We start from the raw sequence: 22,766 nt of genomic DNA, 5'->3' as shown, positions 1-22,766 counted from the left end.
GTGAGTGTGCTGCAGCAATTTGATAGTGACAACCCCTTTATTATTTCAAAATGTATGCTATGCACATATTACTTAAGAACTATTAGGAATATTTAACAAAAAATTTAATATGACAAATTGATACATATTCTGGGTATTTAATGAGTACGTTCTATCACCGCTTTAAGAATTCATAAATATATCACAAAGAGGAAACTGCAACAATAGCATAGAGAACATGAAACCATGCGTGGCAGACGGCAGCAGCTGTGTGCCTACCGAGCATCTGTTCTTCCTCTTTCTATTATTTTGTTTGGAGAAACCAATGGCTGGCTAAAAAGCTATTGAGTTCCTAAGCCTCCCTGGTAGTAAGGGGTGGTTGCATTTGGTAAAAGTATGCTGGATATTTCTGGAAAAGTTTATCTCCTTTTTTCTTCTTCCTGCCTGGAATGTGGATCTGGAGGCAGAGAGGTCGCCTGTGAAAGTCACACCCTGAAGATGGAGAGGCAGAAAGAGATCTGGGAGCTGGGACCCAGGTTTCATGTGTCTTTTTCAGCCTGGGGTAGTGTGAGAAGGCTTCTCTGATGGCTTAAAATTTGAACTGAGAACTAAATGATAAAATGAGGCAATCCTGCTGGGTTTTGGGGAGTGAGCCTTGGTGCGCTTGATGGATAGGGAGAGGGCAGTGTGGCTGTAGTGGAGGAGGTGAGGCCACAGAGGGAGGCAGATGTCTATGCTGAGGGTTCTGGTTTTACGCTGGTTACAACTGAAGGGTGTTTATTTTTTCAAGAGCTTGGAAATGGTTTCTTTTTCTTTTCTTTTTTAAATATATTTTTATTGGTTTCAGAGAGAAAGGGAGAGGGAACGAGATACAGAAATATCAATGATGAGAGAGAAACACTGATCAGCTGCCTTCTGAACGCCCCCTACTGAGGATGGAGCCCGCAACCCAGGCATATGCCCTTGACTGGAACCCAACCGGGCACCTTTTAGTCTGCAGGCCAACACTCTATCCACTCGGCCCAATCAGCTAGGGCACAATTGAAGGGTTTTAAGTGGTAGTGACAAGGTGTGATTTCAACTTCAGAAAGATCTTTGGCTTCTCTGAGGAGGGATGGAGTTGAGGTGGAGGAAACAGTGGAAGCAGAGTCTAGTTACAAGGTATTTGCAGAAGGGAGTCTGGGTGAGGGACCTGAAGGCCTGGAGTTGTGATGGCAGTGGAAAAATTCAGGAGAGGCTGCAGAGGTTGAGACAATAGTACAAGTCGCTGATGGAGTTGATGCAAAGTGAGAGAGACAGAGAGGAATCCAAACGAATCCTAGGTTTTAGCCTGAACAGCTGGATAGATGGGGTTACCTTAACTGAGACATGGAACACTTCAAGTAGAGTCCATTTGGGTTTGGTAAAAACCCGTGATTCAGTTTTGACCATCTTAACCTGGAAGTGCCTTTTAGACTTACAAGTGGAGAGGCTGGGAAGACAGATGACCCAGGAAGCTTAGGAGAGTGTCCTTTCTAAAGAAAACTGGACATATGACCCTGTTACCATGGACACAGAAAAGTGGATTCAAGGACGCCTAGGTAAGTCCATGATGCAGCCTGGCATTGAAGTCTGGCCAAATAAGGACTTCAGTAACACTGGACTCAATCCAACCCTTTCTCTTTCAGAGTGTGAATGCACAACACATGGAAAACATATAGTTTTTGTAGGAGCAGGATCTTATGGAGAGAAGACACAACAAAAGCCATGAGGGCAGCAGAAATCATGAGATTGGGAGAAGAGATAATTAGTGGTTGGAGAAGGCAATGGTAGAAGAGAACACTAGAGCCAGGAGCAACAGTGTTACCAGAGCTGTTTCTCCCCTGAACAACTTTCTTATTTCCAAAAAAGTCCCCACTATGTGTGGTTCATACCATTTCTTTAAATATTTCTCCTGTTCTTTTCTCTCTCTTTTCCTTCTGTTATTCCCACTAGGCAGGCATGTGTTACACCTCTTGTAGTTGTCCCACAGTCTTGGATATTCTGTTCTCTCTTTTTCAGTCTGTTCTCCTAGCTTTTCAGTTTTGGAATATTCTACTGAGAGCCTCAAGCATAGAGACTGAGCTAGGCATCCACCCCATCAAATGCACTCTTCGTTTCTGTTACTGGTTTATCGCTAGTATGTCTATTTGGTTCTCTCTTAGGATTTCCACCTCTGTGCTGACATTGCCACCTGTTCTTACAGGCTGCCTACTTTACCCAGGAGAGCCCTTAGCATATTCATCATAACTGTTTTACATTCCTGGTCTGATTATTCCAACATCATGGCCATACTGAGACGGTTCTGATCCTGGCTCTGTCTCTTCAAACTGTGCCTTTTGCCTTTTAGTATGCTTTGTAACTTTTGTTGAAAACCAGGCATGGTATAACAGGTGAAGCATTCTAGTCTTTTAGTGAGCCTGGGCCACTGGGCTGTGAACTGCTCCAGTGCTTCTCGGTCCACCCCAAACCCTTGAGGTGGGCCAGGATGGCTAGAAGGGGCTGGAGTTGGTTATTTCCTTTCTCCCAGGTTGGTTAGGCTCTGATAACACCCCAATAGGCAGGCCCTGGTAAAATGCTTTCTCCTGAGGGCAGGCCTTGCTAAGAAGAGAATGCTCTGGTGTATTTCAAACTGATTCCTTTCCCCCCAACCCCTCTCAGAAGTATGAGGGGATTTTCTTCTGTGAGGATCTAGTTGTGCTCCTGAAAGCAAAACTCCCAACAGTGTGACTGTCTCTCCAATTTGGGGCATTGGGGCGGGGCGGGGGGGCGGGGGCAGTGGCTTGTCCTGTGACCTTTCTTCTCTGATGACTCAACACACAGAATGGTTTGAGTTAGTCATTAAAAAAAACTGATTTCTAACATTTATAAGCCAGCAAATTTAACATTAATATTGACCAATAACCCTTAAGTAGAGCTGCTGATTTCTCAGTGTGTTTAGCTTTCTATTTGTTGTTAAAATGACCCTAATAGTATGACTTCCAACCTCCTTTAACTGCTGGACTGGAAACTGGAACCTCTGGTTAGAACAGCTTCAGATAGTGCTGGTTCCCCATGTGCCCTATAATAAACCACTGTCTGCTCTCTGACAAAACCTGGGCCCAACACACACAGGGCCGTTCTTTTTTCCACTCTTTAAGAGTTCTGTTTCCTCAGAGATGCTGTCCTTTCCCCGCCAGTCTTGTAACTGAATCACTGAATGATGCAGCAGCTTAACCTCACAGGGAGCTCATTAAAACCACAGAGTTCTCAGACAGAGTTTCACCAAAATATTCTCTAAAAGGCTACAGACAACCCCAAACACCTTAGCAAACAGCTCTTTATTAGCCACAATTACTATACCTGCTATCTCTCTCTGGGATTTCCTTAATAGCGATTCTGACTTGGTTGCTCAGGTCTCGACCTGCATAGACTATCCCGTAAGTGCCTTTTCCTAAAACGACTCTGTCACCATTTTCGTCATATTCATAGTCATACTACAAAAGGAAAAATGGAGAGAGAATATTGAAACGTTAGTTGCATTCTACATTTTTAACATCAACTTTTTCCAAGAGCATTTTTCCTTATTTTAGCAGATGGCCATACAAGGGAAACAATAAGATGAAATTTGAAAAAAGCAGCTTTAAGAACCAAAAAATAGACATTCGCAATATAAGCCAGATTATGTGCTCATGTTTAAATACATAGTCCCCACTGGTACAAATACAGTGGCGACTATGTATTTAAATCCCTAAGAGTTTTTTTCAAAAGCCCACTTGGATTCTTTTACCCACTAAATCCGGTTTTTCACTGACTCTAGAGATAAGTATGATTAGTATCAGTACCTATCACATCTAATTAATCTTTCTTTTGTTTTTCAGCTTCTGGTGCTATTAAAGTATTTCACACTCTACCAGGAGAATAAAACCACTGAAAGGCTTTAGGTAAGAAGAAAAATTTGAGGTCTTACTAGTTTGCCTGGCCCATAGAGGACAGAGAATTATCTACATGGTGGTCAGAAAAGTAGAACAGAGCTGGGCCAAGAGCCAAGGGAAGGCAGGGCATGTTAAATGACAAAAACGGAGAAAAAGAGGAGCAGCAGGGAAAGGAATGTTTTTTTTTTAAAAAAAGGTAGAATTACACTGCTTATGTATTTTGCATTTTATTTCTATGGCAATAGGCAAGCAAATCGGGTTGTCGCTAAGGGAAACGGCTGCATTTTGAAGCAACAATGGGAATACTTCTGGAATCATCCCTCTATTGTTGCCTGCCCAGAGCAATCTAAACTGGTGCTGGAAAGAGAATCAGCCTAGGATGGCAAATGACAAAGTGGTGATGCACGCAGTCCTTGCATGGTCAAGGGACCGACAGTAAAGCAACCTTCGAAAAAGCCATGCATTTCCCTCTGTACTTCATCACATCAACGGAGTGGTCACCTCAACGACCCTAATAGTACCTTTGCTAATTTTCAGTATCACCTGCTTAATAAAGAAATATGAAAAACAGAAATCATTACTAATAATATCAATAGAATGCTAAAAATGCTGCAGGTGCACATAGCAGGTTTGATTGATCTCTCCTCCCTCAAATCTTTACTCAACTATCACCTTGTCAGGGAGTCTTCCCTGGCTGCCTTGCCTAAAACTGCACACCCCATTAAACTAACTTCCTAATGCTTTCCTTGCTTTTTCTACAAACATACTACAAGTTTTACTTATTCATGTTGTTTATTGTTCACTAGAATGTAAGCTCAATGAGGGATGTTCCTCTGTTGATCTCTGCTGTGTCCCCAGCACCTAGAACAGCGCCTACCACATAGTAGGTGTCCAATAAATATTTGAGTGAATTGGTGAGATACACTTGGACACAAATGCGGTATGACCATTATTTTAAGCTGAATGAAAACATCTAAGTAAGTAGCAGCTGCAGAAAAACCCTTATCTAAACTTCTTGTGCTGACTTAAGCAAAGTCTCTTGAAAATACAGCGGCCATAACCTCTCTCTGGGAGGTTTAGGACCACTCATACCTGGATGAGAAATTACAAAGACAAAACCTTTCCAAAAGCTTCTGTACCTTCCACCTGCTTCTACTTAGTTTCCCGCCACGTGCTTTCTTTCCCTTGAAGTCCTATTAAGGATTTTTCTGGGTAAAATAAATAAATAAGCTCTTAACTCTAGCTGTTCACTTCTTTGTATGTTCCCATGTACATGAATAAACTTGATCTTTTCTCCTGTTAATGTGTCTTTGCCAGTTAATCTGCAGGTCCCCATCACTGAACCTAAGTTGGTGGAGGAAAAACTTTCCTTCTGCCAACAGAATGAATGACTGGGTGACAAATTGACACTCATTTCATACAACACTCTCAGTGACATATTTCCTCAGACAGTGTGGTAACTGGGTATTGAGCTTTAGATATGAACCAAAATAGAAAAAGGCTGCTGAAGAAACTTGATGATTCCGAATTGATTTAAATGAATTCTAATTCACTGTTTGTGAGGCAAATCATCAGGAAAGGAGATGGTAAGGTATTCCATCGTCCTGCAGATGCTTGAGTCAAAGGAAAACCTTCCTAGTATCTCGCTTGTCCCCACTCCATCCCCAAAGGGGTCACTGGCAACTATGCACACTGGCAAATATGTATAAACAGATGCACAGGGCCAGCTGCCGTGACTTCTCAGGCTTGTTTCAATCATAAGCTCATTTTGATAAAACAGGTGAAAATGCAGAAAAAGAAGGATGTTGGGGGAAAGAGAGGGAAGGAAGGAGGGGGGGAGACAGAGGAGGGACAGATGGAGGGAGACTATGTCTATGTGTTTGGGGGAGGAGTGAAGAGGGAGACACAACATATTTCATATTGAGCACCAGAAGTACCTCAGTCATTTTTTTTCAAGGAAATAAGAAAAGGAGATGAAAAGAGAATGGGTTGATAATGGCCAGATTATGGTATTCAGCTTGATTATGGTATTCATTCTTTCATTGATTTAATATTGATTAAACAAACTTCAAGCCAATTTACCAGCATTTATTCTTCCCCCTTCAATCCATAGCCTCTCCTGAGTTTGAGATACTGTTTAAACAATTCTGGTTTTGTCATACCCACCCCCAGCTTCAAACTTTTCAAAGCCTTCTGACTGTACTTCTGCTTGGATACCCGGCACCATGCGAGGCTACGTGATTAAAAGAGGTAGAACCCTGGCCAGCTGGCTCAGTTGGTTGGAGTGTCGTTCTGTGTACTAAAGGGTTGTGAGTTTGATTCACAGATAGGACATCTACCTAGATTGCAGGTTTGCTCCCCAGTTAGGGTGTGTACAAGAGATAGCCAATATCTAGCTCTCTCTCTCTCTCTCTCTCTCTCTCTCTCTCTCTCTCTCTCTCACACATATCCTCAGGTGAGAATTATTTTTAAAAAGGGGTATAGAGCCATGATCTAGCCTCGGGATGTTAAGAGTTCGGTGCAGACTACCAAATTACAATGCAATAAGAAGAGCTAGGGCAGAGGAGTGGGTAAAAATGTTTTGAGAGTAGAGCAAAGTGAGAAGAAGTGTTGAAAATGGATTCAAAGAAAAAAATGACACGGATTGGATCTCAAAAATTAGGATGCAGCCAATCAAGTGGGACAGAGCAGAAAAAGCATGTGGAGTTGGGCATCTGCATGTCAAGCCCAAAGACAGGCTGTCTGGGAAACAGAAAAGAATTTGGCACTGCCATACCGTAGGGTGCAAAGGAAAGGGTAAGGTATAGCCAGACAGTTAAGAACATCGTTATAATTAGGGGAGTCACAGGATTAAATCCACATGAGAGATCTGTCTGCTGATGACAGAGACGTTTATTAACAGAGGAGAGAGATTAGGCCCCGAGATGGGGGAGTGATAGAATGAAATGAAGGGGCTGGAGGAAAGACTGGGTGTGGGGTAAGACTGGCTGGAGTGGCAGTTTCTCTGAGATGTCTGGTTTGGGTTATTGGGCAGATATCCTGCTCGTAGGGAAGCTATGGATGGCTGGGAGAACAAAAATGGGGACCACAGCTGATAAGTGTTAGAACCCTTAGGATTAATTGTAATCTAATCAATGATGAACTGTATTCAATTGTTCAGTGATTTCAATATAAACTTATTAATACATTAAATTATTTACAATATGGGTTCATAACCCTTTCATGTCAAAATACAGCCTTGAGTCAAAAAACATGGCTTGGAATCAAAAGAAGTTGTTTCTCTTTCTGTTTAAAAATAGAAAAGTCCTCCCAAAGTGATATTGAGCTATATTTGAAAAACCTTGTACAGTCTGTACTAATCTTGAAAATTATAAAATACTTGAGCTAAGAAAGGATATTTAAGATCTTCCTGTTCAACTCTCATGTAAGGAATGAGATCATCTCAGCCCAGTGGGAGTATAAATTCTGTCCAAAGTTATAAAACTGGCTGCTTGCAAAGTTAAAACCAGAACTCAAGGTTCCTGTCCCAGCACGGGGATCTCACAAGAGCCAGGTATGATCAGAGGGGGTTCTGACCATGACCCAAAGAGGCTAAATCTCTCCCACAATTGGATTGCTTCAAAGAAAGCTGATTATTCAAATCAGAAATAAAAGCAAATATTAACTTGGGCTTTGAATGAAAAGTTTTCAAACATCAAAAATTTGAAGGATTAGCTTCAAATTTGTGGCTTACAGGACCACATTAATAGCTAATATTCACTAAATGTTGACACCACTCTAAGTGAAGTTAAAAACATTAAAAAATGTCTGACTTTTCCAACATTTTAATTTTGTTTTGGGCCCAGGGGCCTAAAAAGCTTCAGGAATTATATTGAAACAATTTAAATTCCATCTCAAATTGAAGTAAAGATCAGATAATAATTATTCAGCATAAAAATCTTAATCAGCAAAGTAATCTTTCCTGTTTACACTGAAAGGAATGGGAAGTGGAGGAATTATTTTTGATATGTCATTTACAGGCTGAAGTTCGAGTTTAGTTTACAGTAATGAAATTAGCTCATTTTAACAAAATATTCAGAATACTGAAAAAATAATTTTAATTAAGAAGGTTGAAAGCACCTAAGAAAGGTAATAAAAGATATAATGGAATTATCATAAATTATGCAAAAATATAAATTAAGGCTGTTTAGTAACGCATATGGTAAAGTGCTCTGGCCAGGAAGGGTACTGAGTGAGAGGGAGGGCCAAGGCAGGGCTTATCGTCTTCACAGCCCAAAACATCACTGGGTCCTTTCATCAACGTGATGCTGATAGAACACCCATGAAAAGAATGCCAGCAATATCAAGAATTGTGGCATCATGGCCAACTAAGCCAAAATACTTAAAACAAGTATGTGTGAATTTACTGTACAAACTATCCAGATCGTCGGGAATACTGCAGAAGCCATTCTACATCACAGATTTGAAATTTTTCTGATGGAATGCAAAGGATAGAAGTCATATGCCCCTCCCCCACAACACTCTCTCTCCTCAGTAAAGCTTAAAATAGTTCACTTTTTAAAACCAGTCCTGGAGAAACTTAGGTAAAATTAACAAAGGAAACCTAAGTCATTACCTCCAGGGAGTCACCTTCACAGTCTCCTTCCTCCACACCTCTCCCCTTCTCTTCGGTAATGTTGTTCACCATTTCAAAAAACCTACGATGGAAGTTGGAATGTGGTCACTCATAATACATAAAACAAGTATGTTCCAAAGTGATTTCAGAGCAAAAAAAAAAAAAAAGATAGGACCTAAGAATGTCAGGCAATAAAAACAATCATCAGGAACAGAGTGAAAATATGATTTTTCAAAAAGAAAACAGGTTGGTAGGCTCTTCCAGAAATTTCCAACCTCATGCCCCACTGCATGTAGACAGTACTATATACATGGTATAGAATTAGAACAGAAAGGCTAGACAAGGTCATAGAAATGACAAGGTTAGGAAAATGGACTTGGATATCAGACCAAGACTGCTAGTATTTATATGATTAAGCTCCTCCAACTCAGACTCATCCCTTAATTATAAAATGGGGGATATACTTATCAGTCTCTTAGGTGGTTGTGAAGATGACTTGAGGTATACCTGTAAAGTGCTTACTTAGCATAGTACACTCATTAAAATGAGCTATTATTGTTTTGCTGCTGTTGATACTTTATTTAAATAGGACCTAAAGTAATACCCATATTCTAGAATAGTGTCTCTAAATTCTGAGGTGACTATTTGATACAGTGTTGGCCACTACAACACTTGATCTCAGTGACTCAAATCTTCTGCCTGAGCACCTCAATATCATAGATATAATCTGCAAAACACTAATGTGAACCAGGAACAGGCGAGCTTATATGTTTGTGACAGAAGCCACCTTGGTGTTGGAGACATTTCCTTCAGGAGTTCTTCTTATAAAGTTTTCTTTTTTCTCAAGGCCAACTCAGAGCCAAGAAAAATAATTACAAGCGAGAAACAGATTTGCCCCGTGGAACACTAGCCGTGCTGCTATCCGTTCCAAGGGGATGCCAATGGTCTCCAGACATACAGTAAGGGAGGCACTGTGAACAGGTACTGTGAGAGCTGGTGCTCTCACAGGCAGGTCGTGCTGCGCACTGCCAGCCCAAGGGAAGAACAGGTTACCTACCAGATAGAATCTTTCTTCTATCTCTGTACCAATGAGATGATAGAAAATATATATTGGTCTGCCCCCAGTTCCTGGCACAGAGCTCCTAAAACCCTCATAGTTTTCTAAGTGATAAGAACACTGCAGGCATCTCTTGTTCTAATATTTGGTCTTTGACCCCCATCCCTGGCACAGGGCTCCTAAAACCCTTGAACAATCCCTAAGTGATAAGAGAAATGGCAGCATCTTTTGTTCTAGCGCATGAACCCTGTACTATTGGAGTTTCATGGAGGCTTTATCGCATAGACATGATCTATGCGATTAGGAAGGTTCTCAACCTTCCTAATGCCGTGACCCTTTAATACAGTTCCTCATGTTGTGGTGACTCCAACCATAAAATTATTTTCGTTGCTACTTCATAACTGTAATTTTGCTACTGTTATGAATCATAATGTAAATATCTAATATGCAGGATGTATTTTCATTGTTACAAATTGAACATAATTAAAGCATAGTGATTAATCACAAAACAATATGTAATTGTATGTTTTCCAATGGTCTTAGACGACCCCTGTGAAAGGGTCATTCGACCCTCAAAGGGGTCGCGACCCACAGGTTGAGAACTGCTGTTCTAGTGAGACTTTGCATGGGCACCTGGATTGGGGCTGGTCACAAGAAAGAACAAGTCATAATTAGGAACTTGGACTTCTCAGCCCCACCCTCCATCCTCCACAGAGGGAGAAAAGGGCTAACAATAATGAATGATCATGTCTATGCGATAAAGCCTCCATGAAACTCCAATAGTACAGGGTTCAAGGAGCTTCCAGACTAGCAAATACGTGCCTGCCAGGAAGGTAACACACTGCAACTCCATGGGGACAGATGTTCCTGTGCTTTGGGACCCTTCCGGGCCTTGCCCTACACATCTTTTCATCTACCTATTTGTTCATCTGTACCGGGTATCACATCCTTCCACTAAACTGGTAAACGTAAGTATTTCCCTGAGTTCTGTGTTCTGCTCTAGCAAACCAATCAAACCCAAGCAGGAGCCATTGGAACCTCTGATCTATAGCCAGTTGGTCAGATGCACAGGTGAGATCCCCTGGGTTTGCGACTGGCATCTACAGTGGGGGCAGAAAGTCTCATGGGACTGAGCCTTTAACCTGTGAGATCAGACACTTTCTCCAGATAGATAGTATTAGAAATGAATTAAATTGCAGGATACTCAGCTGGTGTCACAGAGAATAGCTTGTGGTTGATCAGAAATCATGGGCTCCGGCACAGCCGTGGCCAAGTCAGCAGCAGAGATGGTACTGTCGGATGACAACTTTGCCTCCATTGTGGCTGCAGTGGAGGAAGGCCGGGCCATCTACAGCAACATGAAGCAATTCATCCGCTACCTCATCTCCTCCAATGTGGGCGAGGTCGTCTGGTGAGGCTCCAGCCCCTCTTCCCAGCCCTCTAGAGTCTAGCCCAGTGATGGCGAACCTTTTGAGCTCGGCGTGTCAGCATTTTGAAAAACCCTAACTTAACTCTGGTGCCGTGTCACGTATAGAAATTTTTTGATATTTGAAACCATAGTAAAACAAAGACTTATATTTTTGATATTTATTTTATATATTTAAATGCCACTTCACAAAGAAAAATCAACCAAAAAAACAAGTTCGTGTGTCACCTCTGACACGCGTGTCATAGGTTCGCCATCACTGCTCTAGGGTTTGGTGCGCACACAGAAGCTGTGTCCCTCCACCTCAGCCTGAGAAAGGTGTCCTGCCCTCTGCAGCGCTGACCCTGTGCCAGGAGGACCAGCCTAAGTGTCCACTGGCTGACTGACCTTGGTGCTCCGCTCCTCTGAGGTCTGCAGAACAACAAAATGCTTCCTAAGCTAGAAGGGCAATGTGTGGAGGCAGGAAAAGCACCTCCTTCGTTGTAGAGATTTTACAGAAAGGAAGTGACTGTGGAACATCACTTGGTTTGGACTAAGCAAGTGGCTTACTTCACAGCAATTGGAACAGTTCTGAGATTACCAGTCAGGCCATGCTGTTTTACAACCAAGGGTTGGCAAATATATTCTGTAATGGGCCAGAGAGTAAATATTTCAGGTGTTGTGGGCCAAATTACTCAATTTTGCTGTTGGAGCAGACTTAGACAATACACAATGAACAAGGCTGAGTTCCAATAAAACTTTATTTACAAAAACAGGTGGTGGGCCATGTTTGGCCTGGGGGTGTAGTTTGCTAATCCCTATTTTATGCCTTTGCATCTGCTGTTCCTTCAGTTCAGAATGCATATTATTTTTTACTTTTAAAATAAATTCTACTCATCATTTAAGACCAAGCTTAGGCCTAACTCTCCTCCCTACTTCTGTCTTATATAGAAAGACTTCCTTTTGCGCCTCTTTTCTTTGAACATAGTTCCATCACTGCTCATCTCACTCCGCATTATCACTAATTGTGAAGTGTCTGTTCCCCTGCTGCACCTAGAGCTCTTAGAGAGCAGAGCTGAGGTCTTAGTGTTTTGTATTCTTAAAAAATAGAACTCAACATTTGACACACAGTTGGTGCTCAATAAATGCCCGTTGACTGAGCTGAGCAAGTTCTGAGGTGATGTAAGACAAACTGCTAAAGTAGTTGGATTTTCTTCTATAACTTCTCATCTCTTTATAGAGGAGAAAACCCAGGAGAGTTAGCTTTCTTTGAAGTCACACACTGGAACTCACATTTCCCAATATATAAGCCAGCAGTAGCCTCATGTAAGCATTCTGTGTATATGCGTAAATCACAACAAAGGTTATGTAGGGATGCCATGCCTAGTTAAAGAAAACTAATTCATTGGAAAATAGATATGATAAAGTGAAATGTATGTTTACCATACTAAGTGGATTGCTTAAAAATGCAGCTATAAATAATGAGTGTTTTACTAATGACCTGTTTTAAAAATCAAATATTAAGAGTATAAAGCTTTAGTTGAGAAGGCATTAATTGGAAAGATATATAATGAGTCAACCCACAATCTTGCATGTTTCTCTTCAGACCATTCCTAAAGTAACAGGTGGTATTACCAGGCAAACACCAATTACCAGTTCATGTTCCAACAAAACCAATTACTATTATGCCAACAGCAACAGGGTATTGCATATGTGGCCTTCAGATACTTTCCCCCCCCCACGTTGCTATTATGTGGGGAGAAAAATCAGTAATCACAACTAATTTGGTGTAAAATTCTTAAGAGTTGGTCTAGCATGAGTTTCTATAGAACAAGCATTTAAACATCTAATTGGTGGCTCTTCATTGTGAAAAAAAAACAAACCAAAACCAAAACCACCTCATTTCTAAATCCCAGGAAATGGCATTTCCTGAGCCAATGGCATTATGATGCAATGTCAGAGCTGAGCCAAAGTGAAGTGAGTCACTCTAATCTCAGAACACTTCATTGATGGGAACCTCAGAAAAAGTTTTTTATAAAACGAATTCCCTATAACCACACCCCACTAATGTGAGCTACGGGACACAATCTGGTAGAAGGTGTTTGGGATCCATCTAAGGAGAACTCACTTAGCTCACTCTTATCTGCACCTTGATTCTGACCCACAGATCCCATTTACCCATCAGTCATCATGTTTTAAGTTAGTGACCAGCACAGAGTCAGTTCACGTAACTTTGAAAGTTTTTGCAAATCTTTCAGTCATGGAGATAGGGAGTCTAAAGAAGGTTGAGCATTTCATTTAATAGAAGGATTGCTGAGGTTCTTTGCATTTTTAATCATGACTAGAAGTCCTATTCAAGACAGTCATATTCTAGAAAAATGTCTTCCAAGAAAATGAAATACTCCAAGGAGACTTACCTCACTCCCCTGATGGAAGAAGCACTAAAGTTCCACTCATGTATGCCATTCTAGAACATAAGGAAAGAACAAAAGATGTTCAGTAATCCAAATTAAAATAACACAACAACAGTGATTTTGTTTTATTCTTTTAAAATAAGATACCCAGAGTAATTTTCCCTCACGTACAATTCTTCACAAATAAATTACAGTGGAACCTTGGTTCTGGAACTTAATTCAGTCTGGAAGCCTGTTCTTGAAATGACTTACTTGAAAACCAAATCATTTTTCCCATTAGAAGTAATGTAAGTTGAATTAATCCATTCCAGACTCCAAATTATTCCATTTTAACCTTTACTGATATACAGTGCATGTCTAATGTACTGTTTAATCTGTAAATAAAACACTTTTTTCTTAAATTTATCAGACCACCCGCTACTGGCCTCACGTGAATCACTTTTGGCAGTTGTTCCAGGGTGTCTTTCAGGAGGTCAGCGTGCAGAATCTTCGCTTTTGCATACATCATTGCTTCTGACATGCTATCACCGGCTAACTGCTTTTCGTTTATCCAAATCAACAACAATTTTTCTAGCACTTCAATTGCCTGTGATTGCTGTTTTGTGAGCACTTTCACACCCTTAGCAACATCAGCACTCTTGATGGCCAAGAATCTTTATGTTTTAAAATTGTGCTAATTGTCTATTTTGCCAGCAATAAAAGCAAAAAATCAGGAAAATATTCACAGCACAATTTCCTGAGATGTTAACAATGCAAGGTTTAGTGGCAGACTGATACATATTTGGGCATTTTCTTCTTTTGTCGCCTGGGAGACGCTTTTTGTCATGTTGTCGCCTGAGAGATGCTTTTTGTTGTCATGCTGAGGTGTCAGCATGAAAGGGTTGTTGGGTCAAGAACCAGTTTTGTTCAACAACTGAGACATTTTTCTGCGGACAACTTGGTCGAGAACTGAATTGTTTGAGATGGGAGTCATTCAAGAACTGAGGTTTGTATCTGAGTGGAAACTACAATTCATTCTCAAGCCACAAGGGTGATGTTTACTTAATAATTTATTTATTTCAATAAAACACCTCCAGTAGAGTCTAGGAGAATTAGTCTCATTAATTTCTAAAATTTTATTCTTAGCAGATAAACCTAACAAATGTTGTGCATTAATTTTTAAAGATAAAAATCAGTGATCAAGGTTAATTTAAAATTATTATAGTCAATCAGTATTTCTTTTTTGAAAAAGAAAAAACATTAATAAATAAAATCTCGCCCTAACCGGTTTGGGTTAGTGGATAGAGCGTTGGCCTGCAGACTGACGGGTCCTGGGTTTGATTCCAGTCAAGGGCATGTACCTTGGTTGCGGGCACATCCCCAGTAGGAGGTGTGCAGGAGGCAGCTGATCAATATTTCTCTCTCATTGATGTTTCTAACTCTCTGTCCCTCTCCCTTCCTCTCTGTAAAAAAATCAATAAAATATATTTTAAAATAAATAAATAAATAAATAAAATCTCTACAAGGGTTTGAAGATAACTATTTCTGAATTATCTTTAGTTAATATTTTGAACTAAATAGGTGGTTCTATTTCTTCAGAAAATGGTACAGCAAATACGCATGTGTATACACACATGTATATAATGTCCATCATAGCTAGGGTGTGTTGTCACCTAATTTATGTAAGATTCAATAAACTAATAAAGTTTGAACATAAAACATTTGATTATCATATGATAAACACAGGTGATTTGCAGGGCCCAGATGAAAAAAACTGCGGGGATTTAATTTCTTGAATTATTACTGAAGCTAAGTTAAAATTAATATTAAATGCATATCTCTCAAAGTTAACTAAATTACAAGATGGGTCGCATTCCCTATAAAAATATGTCTGACAAAAATACAGAATTAACCACAAATATTTTTGTAGAAATAAAGTAGTTGCTACCTGTGTCCAAGTTTAGCAAGTACTGTAGAGTAGCCAATTCAGATTGCAAGTCAATTCTTTAAATGTAAAACAACCAAGAAAACAAGCTCTTACCCACCTACTTAAAATGCTGCCAGAGGATTGAGGTCTTGGCTGAGCCAATGACATGGGTAAGAAGCTGTGGCTCTGATGTGGCCCAGAATTCTCCTTCTGGCCAAAGCAACTCAAAAAGCCACAATTTATATTCATAGCAACTAGTTATTTGCTAGGATCATGTAACTTATAATAAAAATAGACTCTGTCAAGCCTAAAGTAGATTTACTAAAAAAGTAGTTTCAATGCACATTAATCAGGTCATGGGGATGTGACCTGAATTACACAGAGCAAATGCTACAGTGCACATCGCCCAGAAAAGACAGAGACCAGAGAAAGGGACTCCTGGAAATGTGGTTCTCTGAACCAGGGTGCGCGGGGAGTTAAAATAAAATAGCAGCCTGCAGCTTCAGCTGGTAATTTGGAAATTGCTTCTAAATCCCGTTGGCCTCAGGTGACCTAAGTATATGCGCCCCGGGAGCTGCAGCTGTTAACCTGCACACACACCACTTGCGCACAAGGCAGCCTTAGACGTACAGCCTGCACCTCAGTTTCGTCCTAAGGCCACCCCAGGAGAAGGAGGCGGGTTGAGTGAAGAGCTGATAGAGCAGCGTGCAAACCTGCAATTGAACACAGCAACTGGCAGACTCCAGCAAGACGGCGCTGGTAAAACCTATCTTCCATCAGCCCTGCTCTGGGAGCAGCCAAGGAGAGATTTCCCAGGTTGATTGGGCTGGTTTTATAGGAAAGGAGCACAGCATTTTCAGAATGTTAGGTTCCTAAAAGGTTCTAGTGCTGCCAGGGAACTTTCCCTTTCAGCGGAGCAAAGCCCAGAGCCTGAGCGAGATGGATAGGGAGTAAGGCCTCTCCCCACCTCCCTTGCTAGTGGACTCTCCACATGGAGGCGCTGGTGAGCCACAAAGCCAACAGGTGAGGTAAAAGGCTCCAGGGCCCCTCTGGGAGTCAGGGGGAAAGGGACACCAGAGGCAGAGCCGGAGTGATATTTAACACCAACAAGCCCCAAACCAACATTCAACCTTATTTAATCAGCCCAAGCACTGTTTTCTAGGAACTGCTTGGCCTCAGATCCCGTGCCCCAGCCAGGGCAAGAACAGGAGCTAGGAATTAATATTGAGATAAGGTGGCAGGAATTACATTCTGTGAGACATTACTGGTGCCCTAGGCAACGGCCCTTCCCTCTCTTCTTTGCTAACAAAATATGAATTTTGTTCAGGCTCAGGTGACAATGAAACTGATTAGTCTACATCAGCCATGGTAAGTCCATTTCCCTTGCTGGTGGTTGGTGTAGGCAAGGTCACCCGATGCAACGTTTTGTATAAGGAAAGAGCCTGACCCTCCTTGGGATTTGGTCTGTGTCAAGTGATGCTGGAGCTGCTATTTAAGACCATGAGTGAAAAGCCAAGAGCATACAGAAAAGCCAACTCAGAACTCTGACACTGTCAAGCCACTGAAATCAGCCCCAGAATGAACCCACCTCAGAAGTTCTTGTAATATAAGATAACATTTCCTTATTGTTTAAGCCACTTTTAGTTGGGGGGTTTGTAGTTAAAAGTATCTTTGAGGGATGAGAACATCATATCATTAAAATCTATAGTCCTAGGCAAACATATTCCCCTCATACATTCCTAGGTCGTCTCAGAGTGGCCATGGGCTGGATGGAGCTGGAGGAAGGTCAGCACATCCTACTCCACCGAGTCCCTGTTGTCTGAGCAGCCTTCAGAGAGGATGGGAGTGCTTAATCTCCAAACCTAAACGGAGGGGAATTCTAAATAGCAAGCATTTAAAGTATCTTGCAAATAACTTCTCTGTTCCTCAATCTAGGTTTTTCTTTCATGGGCACATGCAGACTTTTCTTTCTTCAAGTACTAACTTACTTACTTTAAGTGGTAACCATCTATTGAACAAAGGGAGAACAGTTAAAAGATTGGAATTTCAATTAATTTTGCTCCTGAATGTAGAGTAACTCTCGGAGAGTCCCTGAACTCTTGGGAATTGGGGTAATGATCTTCAAGTTTTTAAAGTTGCAAAATGAGGTTAAATACTAGCTCACGTAACTGTTCATTCCAGAGTTAGAATGAAAACATTGAGAGAGGAAGTAACGAAATCAATATGATAGATGAAAAGCAACATTCTCTGTTATTCTACTTCTAGAAAAAAAATTTAAACATTCCATGACAAAAACAATCCATTTCCTGCTTTAACATAAGATGTATTAAACCTGTTGCTTATCTGTTATTTTATTATAGTTATTACAGTTGCTTTAAACTAACAATAATAACAAAGTGATCTTATTTTTATTGCTTGTCCTCATTCCAATTGTAGCACTTCTGTTTTAAAAAACAGAGAAAATGGCAGTGCTAATGAATGGATAAAACTAGGGTGTGCACAGAAATTGGCTGATTCAAACAGAAACTAAATGATTTAAGAAAGCTTAAATTTTCAACAAGAATTTTTAGCACTAAAGGTAACAGGAAATGAGCAATATGCAAATGCAGAAATTCTTCTTGATCAAAAGATAAGAAAAGACAATTGACAATAAAACCTTTAATCCTTCATGCATTCACTTCTATCCTAATATGTTTATTTCTTAGCATAACATAAAAACTGTCTCTACAATTGTTGCAAAACATAAGAGAATCAATACAAGGCTAACTCTACTGAATGAAGAACCTCCAGAAAGGAAAAATAATGACCACAAGCTAGAAATAGTAGTCATTTTCCAAAATCTTTGGTTTCCTTTCTGCTCTTTTTCTGTCTTCTAAAGACTTCTGGTTCTCCACTCATTTGCCGGGGCCTTGCTAATTGCTAATTCCTTTAGCCCCATTCTGTTTCCAAGTGTCCTCGGGCAACCTTGCTCTTTCCAATCAAGCCTTTGAAAAATCTCCTCTTCCAGATAATGCTCTCCTAACCTCTTTTAGTTTTTGTGGTTTCAACTGGGGGACTACTCTACTTCTGCCATGTGATATATATCCATATACTTTTAAAAAATGTAAGTAAAACAATGGGCACTTTAAAACAATGTTATCAACTTATTACTGATTTTGTTTCTGGTCAGTTACACTTGGAATAATGCCATCATGGAGCTATAGAACTGACTTTCAATAACTCCTTCCCTGGGTTTGATTAATTTGCTAGAGCAGACTATAGAACTCAGAAAAACATTTTATTTACTAGATTATTGGGTTATTATAAAAGGATAGAACTCAGGAACAGCCAGATGGAAGAGATGAATAGGGTAAGGCATGTGGGAAGGGTCACGGAGCTCCCGTGCCCTCTCTAAGCGGCCACTCTGCGCACATCTCCATGTCTTCCCCAATCCGGAAGCTCTCTGAACCATGCCTTATGGGTTTTTACAGAGGCTTCATTACAGTCATGATGGATTAAATCACTGGCCAATGGTGGTTGATTCAACCAGCAGCCCCTCCCCTAGCATAAATACATTTTATAATATAATCACGCTATTTCTTCTTAACTAATGCAAATTTTGCTGGAACATATAAATGCTGAAAGGGTACAGTCATTCACTATTAATACTTGTCTTAATAATTGCACAATTTACCTCGTCATCAGGAAGCACGTGCCAAATAGATATTGTCTTTTCCTCAACTTCATTGTTGATAGACAAATACGAAGGCTGATAGATTTTGGTTGGTTCTAATATTAATACCTTGAAAACATAAAACAAAATAAATTAACATTAGTGACTTAGGATTCAAACCATGTAGAGCTGACATAACAACAAGGCACTGATTATCGAATGAAGTTCTGGGTCCACCACAAGAATAAACCATTTAAAGGTCTGACTATTGCCATTCTATGGGTCTTTTGAGTATTTTATGGTATTATACAACTATCATAAGTTCCAAAATAATATGTCACCTTCTATTGCTACAAAACTTGGAAATAAATTTCTGAAGACCATATATTTGTTTGGCTATCCCAAATCAATCTACTGATAGTACTTTTTAAAAGCTTTTATCTTATCAGGCAATTCATACTCTATGTCTATAAATGTAAATGTGTCAAAGAAAGGCAGCAATGTGGTAAAACAAATAATTCTGTACAAGGAAAGGAAAAGACTCCATATATAGAATGTCACATACTTAAGGTTTCCTGCTGCCACACCTATGATCAAGATGTATGGTTTTCATACCCATGTAAATGGATTGAGAAATTATTCTGGTTATTATTGAAAGAGTTTACATATAAATCAAAGAAATGGATATAGCTGTATGAAATAAACATATTTTCACACTGACTTCATGATACAACTGATATCTTTAATAATGGTGTATTTATAACCTTGTGATAAAAAAAGAAAAAAACTTGCTCTTGTTTTGAAGCTATATGAGGGGTATGTGATAAGTGAGTTGAAAATCTCCATTGAAGGAGTGCATGATATATTATACTATTACTAATACTTCATTTGAGGAGCAAATAACATTAAAATACTACATATGCCCTTATTTCAAAGGTGCTGCAATTATTACCTATTTCACACAGATGTTTAAAGGCGTCTGCCTAGCTCAATTTTCCTATGCAGACTTAAACAGAAATGTTAAAAATAAACCGATGAACAAAAACAGATGTGGAGACAGAGAAGTATCAATCAGATGTTCAAAACTCAGAGGGAAGACAGGGGAGGGTGGGGCTGAGGGGGAGAGACCAACCAAAGGACTTGTATGCAAGCATATAAGCATAAGTGATGGATGTGGACAACAGGGGGTGAGGGTGAGAGCAGGATTGGGGGGCTGAGGGGACATTGTCCGCGCACCTGCCTCCGGAGTCCCCCAGTCCCCTAAGCCCCCCAGCCACCCAGGGCTGCCCCGAGGCACAGGCAAGCCTCGGATGGCGGCCCAGGGCCAGCCCAAGGCGCAGATAACCAGGGCTGGCGGGCTCACAGCAACAAGATGGCGGTGCCCAGTCCCCTCAGCCCCGTCAGGGCAGCAGGTGCACAGCACAGCCAGGCCCGCCCCCAGGTGGGTCCGACCGCTCCCACAGCCACAAGATGGCAGCAACCAGTCCCCTCATCCCCCCCAGCTGCCCAAGGCCAGGCCGAGGTGCAGGCAAGCCTCGGATGGTGGCTGCCCCACCACCCAGGGTCCCCTGAGGCTCAGGTAACCAGGGCCGGCCAAGGCTTGCACTGCCAGCAGTGGCAGCAGCAGAGCTGTGATGGGGCATTGCCTTCCCCTGATCACCAGGTCGCCTCCTGCCCCTGAGGGCTCCCAGACTCTGAGAGGGAGCAGGCCTGGCTGAGGGACCACCCCCTCCAGTGCATGAATTTTCATGCACTGAGCCTCTAGTAAAAAATAAAGCTAAATGCTTAACTAGCAGAGAAACTGGAATAGTTCTTTCTGCTCCACTGCTTAAAACTCAAGATAATTGCCTTTTTAGAAATGATCTTGTATTAAGTAAAGTTTCCCAAATAAAAGTGAAGGAAAAATCCTTCAGAAGGCTCTGTTAAGGAGGAATTCACAATACATTATAACCTAAAGTGCAGCCTAGACAGAAATCTGGGTTAGAAATTAACTCAGCCATACACTGCAAACACACTGCATTTATTTTACAATAAACTTATCATAACAGTATTTAAGTTAAAGTACAGGGAACTAGAGAAAGGGGATTAGAAAAACAAAATTTCTTTACGCTTTACTATAAAGCTGTAAGGGCATAAAGAATTCTTGGTCAGGCTCTAGTTATGAAAATAAGATAGAATATACCATAAATAAACAGAGAGTAAGAGCCCAGAGGGGAATATATTCTGACTCAGGAATATACCAGGTAAATCAAGGTCCAAATTCCAATCAACAGAGTTAAGTGGTACTGGTTAGTAATGAAAATAAAGCTTTACAGAAATAATGCTCTCCAATCTGAGTACCCTAGGGCTTGTGAAATAAAAAGGAATAATATGGAATAAGAGGTGGGCTCCCATCCCAAAACAGCATCCAAGTCACTGCATTGACAAATGAGAACATACCTCACTCCCTGATTACATGGCCACATTATTTAACATTTAGACAAGCACAGCACCAGGTTCTCTTCTGTCTTCTTAAATTGTGTTTATTGTCTCACATATTTCTAACAAATAAAATCTGAATTATGTGTTCCTGCCTTGAGATAGGGAATAAACACTGGTTGCAATTAGTGTCATCTAACATTTGTTAAGCCCTTTAATCTGCCCTGGAAATGACAAAACATGGGGAATTTGTAGCATTTTGGAGGCCACTGAAAAGTTGAGAAAAGACACTCCCCATCCCCCCCAAAAAAGAGGCAATTTGATAAAACCATCATGATTCAACCCACTCCATAGTATACACATTTTCGCTTTTAGTTTCTAGTCTTTTATACTGGTTAACACTACAGTCAACTGCTAACTTTATGTATCTGAAGTGGGAAGAAAGACAGCAAGGCCTATAAACTATAAAAAGTAGACACTTAAGTGCATTATCACGCTCCACTTCCTGTCTCCTGACATTAGTTGATGGGTTGATGGTCACCTAACTTTTTAATGTAGGAAGCAAAGAAAATATACACAGAAGAGAGGTGAGAGAAAAAAAGTAAATTGAACTGAACCTAAATAATAATAAATGATGGAACCATTAAAATCATTTCCCAAAAGAACTTTCACCTGCTTTCTGTTGCTCAGGGTCATGGTTTTTCTTGGCGGAATGAGACTGAATATAGGAGTGAGATAAACGGAGACAAATTAAGTTATTTTCTAATATAAGTCATCTTCGTCTTAGAAAGACCCACTTCAAAAGAAGGATAATGTTATCACCTCAATCAAGTCTTACTGCCGCTTTAGTAAGTGTGAACCACAGAAAATGCTACTCTAAGGACATGACAAGTCACAATGACTGACATGGTCCCACAGGAACCAGAAGCTTGCCTTTTTCTATGCAGTGGAACCTGGGTAGGAAACTATGATTGCAGAGCGTGGGCCTGGTGGGACAGGTAAATGAGTAAAGCAGGATGAATGGGACTATACTCAACATCTTAAATGGGAACAGCTAGTTGGCTCTGTAGATTGTTGCTTTTGAAGTATGCAGTCACAAACTGCCAGTCCCTTTCATTTTTAATTAATTAATTAAATTCCCTTTTATTTAATAAAATGTTTTTATTGATTTTAGAGAGAGAGGAAAAGAGGGGGATACGAAGACAGAAGCATTGATGAGCAAAAAACATTGATTGACTGTGTCCTGCATGCTGTATTGGGGATTGAGCATGCAACCCAGGCATATGCCTTGACTGGGAACTGAACTGATGACCTCTTGGTTCATGGGTTGGCACTCAACCACTGAGCCATACTGGCCAGGCCCCTTTCATTTTTTAAGAACAGTTGAA

The 22,766-nt window shown here is 40.6% G+C and overlaps 1 protein-coding gene across 1 annotated transcript in view; it reads right to left on the bottom strand.

Annotated features, from left to right (window-relative positions):
• Positions 1-22,766, bottom strand: part of MAP3K5 (mitogen-activated protein kinase kinase kinase 5) — a 174,906-nt gene that overhangs the window by 47,520 nt on the left and 104,620 nt on the right. Inside the window, exons 13-16 of the mRNA XM_015572060.1 lie at positions 18,982-19,089; positions 13,406-13,455; positions 8,527-8,608; positions 3,340-3,473 (exon numbers count right to left, since the gene is read on the bottom strand). Coding sequence (XP_015427546.1) covers positions 3,340-3,473; positions 8,527-8,608; positions 13,406-13,455; positions 18,982-19,089 — 374 coding nt within the window. The remainder of the gene's footprint in view (positions 1-3,339; positions 3,474-8,526; positions 8,609-13,405; positions 13,456-18,981; positions 19,090-22,766) is intronic.

This window comes from Myotis davidii, unplaced genomic scaffold (genome assembly GCF_000327345.1).
Source record: "Myotis davidii unplaced genomic scaffold, ASM32734v1 scaffold266, whole genome shotgun sequence".
NCBI lineage: Eukaryota > Metazoa > Chordata > Mammalia > Chiroptera > Vespertilionidae > Myotis > Myotis davidii.
The sequence above is the reverse complement of the archived record's forward strand: the minus strand, read 5'-3'. Positions and strand labels throughout refer to the sequence as shown.